The 10,066-nt window shown below is 45.8% G+C and overlaps 2 protein-coding genes and 1 non-coding gene across 3 annotated transcripts; 2 read left to right on the forward strand and 1 right to left on the reverse strand.

Annotated features, from left to right (window-relative positions):
- The first annotated feature begins 201 nt into the window (after positions 1 to 201).
- On the forward strand, positions 202 to 1,803 carry LOC135371176 (pyruvate dehydrogenase E1 component subunit beta, mitochondrial-like). Its single transcript, XM_064605233.1, has one exon. It carries the CDS (start codon positions 469 to 471, stop codon positions 1,561 to 1,563), a length of 1,095 nt encoding a protein of 364 aa, XP_064461303.1. The 5' UTR covers positions 202 to 468; the 3' UTR covers positions 1,564 to 1,803.
- Positions 1,804 to 2,549: 746 nt separating this feature from the next.
- Positions 2,550 to 2,623, forward strand: Trnai-aau (transfer RNA isoleucine (anticodon AAU)). The gene has a single exon. It is a non-coding gene; the product is annotated as a tRNA-Ile (tRNA).
- Positions 2,624 to 4,196: 1,573 nt separating this feature from the next.
- Positions 4,197 to 9,178, reverse strand: LOC135371177 (pescadillo homolog). Its single transcript, XM_064605234.1, has 15 exons — positions 9,070 to 9,178; positions 8,806 to 8,885; positions 8,552 to 8,705; positions 8,349 to 8,458; positions 8,148 to 8,275; positions 7,901 to 8,034; positions 7,717 to 7,833; positions 7,579 to 7,644; positions 7,393 to 7,479; positions 7,150 to 7,283; positions 6,737 to 6,862; positions 6,490 to 6,668; positions 5,042 to 5,161; positions 4,464 to 4,735; positions 4,197 to 4,318 (listed from the first exon to the last, which is right to left on the reverse strand). Exons 1-15 carry the CDS (start codon positions 9,091 to 9,093, stop codon positions 4,250 to 4,252), a joined length of 1,800 nt encoding a protein of 599 aa, XP_064461304.1. The 5' UTR covers positions 9,094 to 9,178; the 3' UTR covers positions 4,197 to 4,249.
- Between the last annotated feature and the right edge of the window lie 888 nt (positions 9,179 to 10,066).

Genomic DNA, 10,066 nt, shown 5'->3' on the forward strand with positions numbered 1-10,066 from the left:
TCCCGATACATTCGTCAAACTTGCCACTGCTTTATTCAGTTTTTCGTTTCTTTTTGTGCATGTATCTTTTCGGAAGTCTTTTTATTTTCTTTTTCACAACCTTATTTTTGCCTTATTTCGCCCATTCTTCACGTGTAGCTTGGTAAATCCTGTAAAACCATGTGTAGAACCCACTGGTGGGTAGAACCGTAAAACCCTAGGACCGCTCGCGCCATCTCTGATGAGTGTTTGAAAGCATTACTGCGGATATTCCGTTGTTTAGCGAGGTTATTTCGTCCCTCCCACATTCAGCAATAAACAGGTGCAGGCTCTGTAAATGAGAAAGTTTGCGCGACGGAACAGTTGAGTATAACCCATCCAGGCACTTGTATTCCATGTGTGATTCCACTGCAACTTTGGAACTAACGAACATGCTGGAGCCCATCGCTTGCTAACGCGCTCACCTCATCTCGCCCTTGGATCGTCGTCATGGCTGCACTCAAGGGTTTTCTGTGCCGGGCAAGTCTTGCTCGCACATCGTCCGCATACAGTGCACCGAGGCGATGCATATCGACAAGCCGGGTGTTGTCCGCGCACCTTACCGTTCGAGACGCGCTAAATGCCGCGATGGACGAAGAGATGGAGAAGGATGAACGGGTCTTTATAATCGGCGAGGAAGTGGCCCAATACGACGGTGCGTACAAAGTCAGCAGAGGCCTTTGGAAAAAATACGGCGACAAACGAGTGATAGACACTCCAATCACGGAAATCGGATTCGCGGGCCTCGCCGTCGGAGCCGCATTCGCAGGCCTACGTCCCATTTGCGAGTTCATGACATTCAACTTCTCCATGCAAGCTATTGACCACGTAATCAACTCTGCAGCGAAGACGTTCTACATGTCTGCCGGTCTCATTGCAGTTCCCATTGTATTTCGAGGGCCGAACGGCAACGCAGCTGGAGTTGCTGCCCAACATTCGCAATGCTATGCTGCCTGGTACGGCCACTGCCCGGGTCTCAAAGTCATCTCTCCGTACTCCTCCGAAGACTGTAAGGGCCTCCTAAAAGCAGCGATTCGAGACCCAGACCCCGTTGTGTTCCTCGAGAATGAGCTCATGTACGGTATTGCAATGGAAGTGCCCGATGAAGTCATGAGCAAAGACTTTGTTCTTCCAATTGGCAAGGCAAAGATTGAAAGGGCAGGTCAGCATATCACCCTCGTGTCCCACTCCAAAGCTGTGGGCACCTGCTTGGATGCGGCCAAGGAATTGGCAAAGGCCGGCATAGACTGTGAAGTTATCAACCTGAGGAGCATACGGCCACTCGACGAAGAAGCCATTCAGAAGTCCGTGATGAAAACAAACCACCTCGTCACCGTGGAAAATGGCTGGCCCCACTTTGGCGTGGGAGCCGAAATCTGTGCGAGGATAATTGAGAGTCCGGCTTTCGACTATTTGGATGCACCTGTGATCAGAGTAACCGGTTCTGATGTGCCCATGCCGTACACTGCCTCCCTCGAGCACGTAGCAGTGCCAACGCCTGAAGATATAATCCTTGCAGTCAAGAAGACACTTAACGTTCAGTGAGAAGGAAGGAGAATACCCCCTAAAGTTTTGCCAGAAAAATCTGAAACACTTTCCTTTTTTAATGTCTTAGCAGTTCTTCATCATTGTCTTAGGTCTGGCAGAAGATTGACGCACAAAGAAAGGCTAGACATGGTTTGTTAGGATACGCCCTTTTTTGTGATTAGTATGAAGCTGATTCTGCAGGATACCTATGTAGACTGTAGATTTTTGCAAATCCTCAAATAAAATTTTCTGGTGACATGGTGAAGAATATAGTATTGTAGTTATACGAACAATCAGTTTTATTTCGTACACAACTAGTTTGGTAGAGTTCAGTACAGCATGTTGTCCACCCACTACTGTGTTACGCATTTGCATGTGAAATGACACAGTCATAGATGAATATTCTTCCCCGCTACACCACCACTACACCCCTTCGACACCATTCGGAAGTTTTGCAATGGTTGTACGATTGCTCAGTTGCAAATGAGTGCTACAGCCGCACTGGAACAAACAAATTGGCTCCTGTAGTTTTTGGCTAGCATTCTGTTGGCTGCACAGCTTCACTTCGTGATCTAGTATAGAGCCAGGGTGGTGTTCACATGCCTGGAAAAAGTGTGACTAGATCTAATTTTGCGAATAAGAGAACGTCTTAATTTGCTTCCTTCCTACACGCGTGGCCAATATCAATGTTTTTCATACTAAACATGGGCTGACGCAATTAGAATGTAGCATGGCCTTTAAATGTCCCGCCAGCACAGCATGCTAGCCGCTTTCAGTCGCATATGAAGCCACGAGCCAACTCGAGGTGTCCGTGATTGGCTGAAGCGGTCGACCTCGTCCGGATAACGCTGCTCATATTTGCAGGTGGTAGTCGAAGTGTCTCGGGTTTTGCACCATTATAATTAGGCTGGGTAACAAACACTGAAGCAAACATACAAACTACAGCAGGGAGATATCATCGATGATATTTTCTTCATTATACATGTGACGCACAGAAAATGCAGGGCCCGTTAGCTCAGTTGGTTAGAGCGTCGTGCTAATAACGCGAAGGTCGTGGGTTCGATCCCCCCACGGGCCATAATTTTTTTAAATTCTGTGAATACTTTCTTCAGAGTGAACGGAACTACTGCGATGTGCAATGTATGCCAATCGTAACCCATTACTGTAAAGCAGCCTGTACTAAGCCTTTGTGTTTGTTTATGTGTCTTGCCCATCATTCAGGCTTGCCTATCATGGTATATCTATGCACTTTTCTGAACAAAACTCTGCTCTATCTTTGTCTATGTAGATCAATTATTCAGGTCAATCAAGAGGTCTTCATCATGCAAGCAAGCCACTATGGACCAGGCAGCAGCTCACTTCACATGGGCTCTGCCTGCAGCTGTTGACCAGAGGTCGGCACTCATTCCATGCTCAGATCTTCATTTGCTCACTCACTCGCTTGCTACTCAGCCCTCCACTTGCTCACTCACTCCCCACTCAGTCCCTCATTTGCCCACCCATCCTCGGCTCCATTTCCCGTCGCTCTCTGTGAGCTCACACGTGCACACCGGGTCGCCTTCGATCCTCGCTTGCCACCTCTGACATCACTGAGATCACTGCCACCTGTGAGGCAGTGCACAAGAAGTCCCGTGCTTACGGCTGCCAATGGGAATGGACGCAACTCTGAGGTCTGTGACGCCTACACCTTGCTCGGGATTGCGTTCGAGGGCTTGTATCTTGCTAAGTACGGTTCGTAGAAGAATTATTATTTTTTCCTGTGTATTCTGGCGTGCAATACAATGTGTCCATGATGTACTGAGCCACATCTATGAAAGTGACTCAACCTTCTTCTTCCCTCCCTTCTTTCCAACCCGGGCAGAAGTATACAATAGCTTCCAAACGGCTGCCTATATATGGTCTATAAACAGGGTTCATACATATATAATTTGGGAAATTTTTCGAGGGTTTTCAAGGACCAACATGGACTTTCTACAATACCTCTAGGCCTAGATCACACTCTGTGCACACCACTGCTACAGGAAACATTATCAAAACAATTACAAAATATTAAGGCAAAATAGCTATCACAACTCTTTATATTAAATGCAACATGCGCTGACGACAGACTTCGTGGGTTTCCCACAATGCTTAGAAGGTAACCTTTCTGGACATATTCGCTCACTTTAACTTAACTGCACTTCACAGCAACGTCAGTAGCTGTTGATCATGTGCGACAGAATCGACCAGAAAGAGCACAGTCACCATGCGGATGCAGGTGGGCAGACATGCAGATGAGCGCACTAAGAGTTTTCATGCAAAATGTCACCAGATGGTATCTAGAAGAAATGCTATCGGGCAGTACTAGACGCGCTCGGAGTTCCCAGTTTAGCGAGAGAAGGAGCAACGCCAGACTACATTTGATCTGCTAGGAAGCTGACTGAGGGGGACACTTGAAGCCATTGCATTGTGTTTTTCATTAAGTGACAACAGTTATTGTGTGGTTATCAGAACTCAAGGGAAGCTCCAAATCCAATGGCTTCCAGGACTTTGAAACATGGACTTCCAGGTTCAAGGCCCTGTGCAAACCCTGCATAAAGACCTCCATCTTGGATTCTAGGGTATTACAGTTTTTGCTCACACATCAAATTAAAACAGCCCTTTCATTGAGGTCAACTGCTGTGATCCCTGTATTTTAAAAACAAAATAACATTATGTACACCACTTATGACTGCTTCTTGGCTTTCTGTTTCGGCTTGTCGATCTCCTCACGCTTCTTCTTCATGTGCTCCACCTGCATGAAACAGAAAGAACGAGTGGATAAAAGAGCAAAGGTTAAGTCGTCTTCACAATCGCTTTGCTTTGTCCAGCAACAGAAATACGTAGAAGATGTCAATTAGCTCGAGGTAACATTGTGCAATAATGCGGAGCCAATGTACCTCTCGTCGTTTCCGCTTCTGGCCAAACACAATCTTGTCATACAGATGTTTCCTCTTCTTTGGGATCATCATAACAGCTAGCCGTTTTTCCTCGCTCGCGATTTTCTCAGCTTTTTTCGCTGCGTCTTCCTTCTCAACAGACCCAGCCATGACAGCCATTTTAGATTTCTTCGACTCGGATTCCTTCTGCTCCTCAGCTGGCTTTCTCTTCTTCTCTGTGGTTTTCTTTACCACTATCTCTTCCTCATCTTCTTCTTCTTCTCCTTCCAGCTCTAAGAAAAAAAAATGATGTAGTGCATAATCACAAAAATATGTATGATTCAAAATGGTACCCCTAAATAATCGCAAAAAATCAAGCGTAACCATTAAGTTCCTGAAAGGGAATGTTGCACGAATGACATCAGTGCTGCTGTGGTTGCTTAGGTTACAATAAAATAATCAACGCCAGGTCCGCCAATGGTGTTGGAGACCCAACACAACTTTAAGCTGTAGCCTCTGATTTTACAAACAAAAATTACTGGAACCACTGGTCCACCTTGCAAGCATTGAAATGATGTGGGATAGTTTTTGTGGGTTACCTTCATCTTCACTGGCATCATCCTCTGCCTCTTCATCACTTGACTGCTCTTCATGCACAACACTCTCCTCATTTTCAGCTTGCAATTCTTCATCCACTTCCTCGTCATCACTTGACATTTCTGAAATATTTTACAAAAATATTGTACAGCGGTGCTCAGTACAAACCACCTATAGTCATCAGGTGAGACATCTGATACAGTCAGTCAGTCCTTGGCAAACGGCACACTTGAAATTGGAGATCGGAACATTTCCAGTTCACAAGCAGGCAAAATTCTGCTGCACGTAGCGCAGTTATACACAATTTTGAAGTGCCACTACGGACTAAATCTCGTGTCTTCAGAATCCTACCAAATTTATCTTACTGAAATCTTCTTGTCTCACTTTACATTCCTGCAAAATATTTTGGTTCTACGTGACGCGAAAGCTAGAGAAAATTAATTTTTACTTTTGAGAACTGTGACGTCACGTTAGGCTCCGACGGAGCGCCCGGCTCTCATCTGGCAACGTTGCTGCCCTTCGCGTCTTCTGGGGGGCTCACTTTTTGCACTAAGTTAGTGCAGCCCCACATGACATATCCTCCGACCTTCAGGAAAACACAAATGAGGGAGAAGACATCTCTCCCATCTTCCCCTCTTTCGATCAGCCTCGCATGACTTCTCCACCACGTGACCCTCCCCAGACGCTGGCATCATTGCTAGGAGACAAGTGCCCTCTCCAGAACATGACATCATGACATCATTGAAATTTGGGGGCTTATGATTACGCCACTCGCTCGTCGCGTCATCAGAACATGTGGAGGCTCAGCAGATCTTCAAAACTGACAGAAATGCGCGGTGTTCGTAAACAGGATTGAAATTTCTCGTATAGAATCCCTGAGGCACCTTCTTTTCATGGACCAAATAAAATAAACGCTGTTTTCCCGAGTCTGGATTGGCACTTTAAAGCAGCACAAGTTGGTGTCGTTCGTATAGAAATACAAAAGTCAACTCCGTGCTAGTACGAATGGTTGATAGTTAGACCCTGATGTTTTAGGGTTAAACCCGATTTTTCTCCGAATTTGCACCCCGAATTGAGGTTCACCTATCTAGGGTTAAACCCGATTTCTACCTGCAAAACTGCACCTAGGCTAGGCACCACAAGGCATCGACATACTAGTTTCTCGCAAAATATGCGACTGCCCCTTACTTATGGCACTCTGGACAAACGGTACAGTGAACGTTTATTCTACAATAATGCCAGATTTCTCCCCGAACTCAGTTTGATGGTAATTTTTCTGCCCGAATTTGCATGAATTTTCAACATGAATTTATTGACCTGATTTCTACCCCCTGAATTTGGAAAAATATAAAACCCGAAAACTTCAGGGTCTATTGATAGTGTGGAGCAATTCTACACATCTAGATACACATGTGCCAGTCCACTGCTGGTATGAAACATGTGCACAAACCTCCAGGCGTCTTTCCTTGAAGCATTGCGGTTTTTTCTGGAGGAACATAGTCCCCTTCCTTCTCCTCGACGAAAGGAGACAAGTGTGGCGGGAGATCCACTCCTGGAAAGTACTCCTCTACCGGTAGCAGTTTTTTGTAGTTAACGCAGTCGAATACCCACTGCGGCTGAACGTAGTACCTGCAAGTGAACACGAGGATCGAGTAAAACACATTTTCTGACACATTCACGTCCAGCATCTCACCGACCTGTTCAGGTATCCACCCTCGAAACTGGGTCGGTCAACTATTTGGTGCGTGATGGTGAGGTCGTCCTCGGAAAATGTTGCACCGGCAAAAAGAGTCTTGCACCACGATACTTCAGCACCAAGAGCCCTAAGAGAGTATGTTCAATGTAATTATGGATTACGTATAATAGGGAGAGGTGTCTTAGAATAGGATACCTCTGGGTGCCTTGGGGGGGCCCAAAACAATAAGGAATCGTCACTGTGCATTGCACAAAGCTGTTTGGGTTCTGCACGTGTATGTGTAGTGGCAACACCTTATTTCTTTGGGCCCCTAAAGAATTTGGGTATTCGTACTCTACAAATGGCTAATATAACAGGACTGATGGCTATGAACCGAGACATACATATTTAAGTTTTCAGAAAATGAGGACACACCTGAGGACAAATGTCAGCGGCTCCCTCGGCACCTCCCGGTTGAGGAAGACCTTCAGGCCCTCGAAGAGATTCTGAAACTTCTTTAACTTCTCTTCTTCGTCCTTCATGTCGGCCGCTGTGTTTTCTCCGTTATCCTAGACATAGATGCATGTTGTTCGATGGTCAGCAATGACAATATTGCGCAACGACAATATTGGAAAAATATTGCGTAATGAGCTGCTCTGTCCCATGTTCACAACTCACATCAGGAAATTCGTCAAGCTGTGGAGCATCATCCGACGGCTCCGCAGAAACCATAGACTTCAGCTTCTCAGTGAGGGATGCTATGCGCTAGGAGAAGACAAAAAACGAGACTTCACAATCCTGGAGGTATCACAGGAAAGCCGTTTGCCACTTTTATTAAATTTATTTAAAGTACGAAATACTCACGTCAACAACACCTTCTTCTTCGTCTACTTCTCCAACATCTTCCTGGTCTTCAGAAGTGAGGTGCAACTGGTGGATAACAGAAGAAGAATAAGAAACTATATGTGTCAGCTGCAGAAAGGGAGGTCGAGTATGCCTTACCTTGGGAGGGTAGTAAAGGTTGAGGTTATTGTACAGCTTGTAGTTAATACAGCCCAAAAGAGTGACATAGAAGTCTGTGAAGGTCGCCATGATTTTAAAATCAACATCGGCAGGTTGCTGGAAAGCAAAAGGTAAGATCTTTCTTTCTCGCTCTGCTTACACTAAGAACCCTCCCGACACTAACCTGGAACGAAAAAGCATGCGGCACAATCCAGGTGACTGGCTGGCCCATAACTTCGGCCTGGTAGTAGAAACCTTTTATGGATATGAAGACTTTCCGCAGTGCCCGTGTTTCCAGCACATAATGCAAAAACTCCACTACGAAAGAGAGAAAAATGGAGGAGCAAATAAGGGTGAGACACAACTGCAAAATGGTGTGAGCAGTTCATTAATGTTCATCGAAAGCCCTACAGATAGTTGCAATTGTGTACCTGTCACTCTTCTGCACAAACCAACGAGGCTGGGTTTGACTACCTTGCCATGAGGAAATGTGGAAAATAGGAAGCACATGGACAGGGCATCATCCATGTCTCGTATGGCATCAATAAGGGACGGGTAGCTGCGAACAGTGAACAGATAAGCGGAAATGATTAGGATGGCCGTACAGAGCAGCGCTGTAGCCACTTTATTACCGTTCCTTGACAATGTGGTCCAACCGGTAGACGGGTTCATTGTTACGGATGTGTTCTGCAGTGTCCCTCTCATTCTTTCCTATGGCTTTCCTCAATCTCCGAATGAACACCTTCACAGCAATGACGTAAGAAAAACAAGCTATGAATGCACGAAACTTTGAGGTTCCAAAAAAGAAAGAAAGAAAGAAAGAAACGCCTCTTACTTTGAAATCTCTGAACTTCTGTATGATGGGTTCATGTGACAAGAACTGAATGTCTTTGACGAGGTAAAATGTGTTACTGACAGAACTGCTGTGGTTTACATGCCTCCTGAAGCGCGGTTCGACGGGGTAAATCCCCTTCAAGATGCAAAGGCGCCTGAAAAAGCAGTGTTTCACAACGAAGTTCAACTATTATACAGCACTGCGCATACACGGAGCACGAAGTCGTCGAGAGAAATCATTAGAGATGTGCTTGCCTGAAATCCTTGAGTGTCAACTGAAGTTTCGCCAACGCTTTCCTCCTGGAGATAAAGCTGGTAATATGTCCAGTGGTTCCCTGTGTAGCATGAAATTCGTATGAAACGACATGTTAGTATACGCAGATTTCTAACTGCATAGCACTGCGTCACTGATGTCCATGCACAGATGTAAACGACCGACTAGTGAAGCCTGCGCTCCATGCGAAGGCATCATAACTACTAGCTGTGTGTCCGCGATGCAACGAAAACTAAATTATTCACCCTTTTCTTTTCTTTTCGTGCCATGGTGCCAAGCGAATCTCGGCAAACACCACGCGATCACTCCACGGCGTAAAAACACACGTGCAAAAGGACCTGGATTGTATTGGCCTAACCGAATGAACAATTGGATTGGATACTGGATTGGCTGCAAAGGTCATTGTTGCCGGACATACATGACGGAAAGTAACTAATCTGAGGCTGGAAAGGCTGGAACTGGCTGGAACCAGGCTTCTACAACATGAACGAAAAAAAAAAAAAAAAAAAAAGACCTTTCAAAACCACGTAACAAAGTGACTGAGTAGAGAATAAAATACTCAACCTTGAAAAGGACTTACGGAGAGCCCAAGAAAGTAACTCGTTACTTTCAAAGCTGTCTTCTTAATCCATAACGACTAGGGGACAAAAAACGACAAACACTTGTCTGTGTTTGTCGTTTTTTGTCCCCTAGTCTCGGGTTTTTAAGTTATGGATCTATACCACCAGCTCGCTTGCTACCTCTCTATCCTCTCGTTGTCTTCTTGTGCATGCTCTCCTCCTCGCTCTCTTCCACAGAAATTTCGCATCTCGCTAATGCCGCTCGCGCGGGTTCCACCCGGAACTCTTTCCTGTTCCTTTCAAATATTAATATTTGCACCTACCCTCGCTTGCTATGACCCTATTAAACACCGGTCTTCTCCCCTGGCTTAGACTCCAAGCATTCACCAACATGCCCCGGATGGGAACACATTGTCTCGCATATCCACTAAACCTGAGGAACACAGCGAAGAGGGTACTTTTACGGGGGAACTACGAAGGGGGCTTTTACAGCGAAGAGGGTAATAAAAGCGCAGAAAATTGGAACCACGAATACCAAGACTCAGGCTGCTCTGACATTACAGCGCGCAGCGTCGCCGAGGTTGAGGCAGCGCAATTGCGCGAGGGAGGTCACGTGCTTACGGCTACCAATGGGAGCTTTGAGGTCTGCGCTTATACGGGCGCGCGTTCGAGGGTTTGTGTC

This window comes from Ornithodoros turicata, chromosome 10 (assembly GCF_037126465.1).
Source record: "Ornithodoros turicata isolate Travis chromosome 10, ASM3712646v1, whole genome shotgun sequence".
NCBI classification, from domain to species: domain Eukaryota; kingdom Metazoa; phylum Arthropoda; class Arachnida; order Ixodida; family Argasidae; genus Ornithodoros; species Ornithodoros turicata.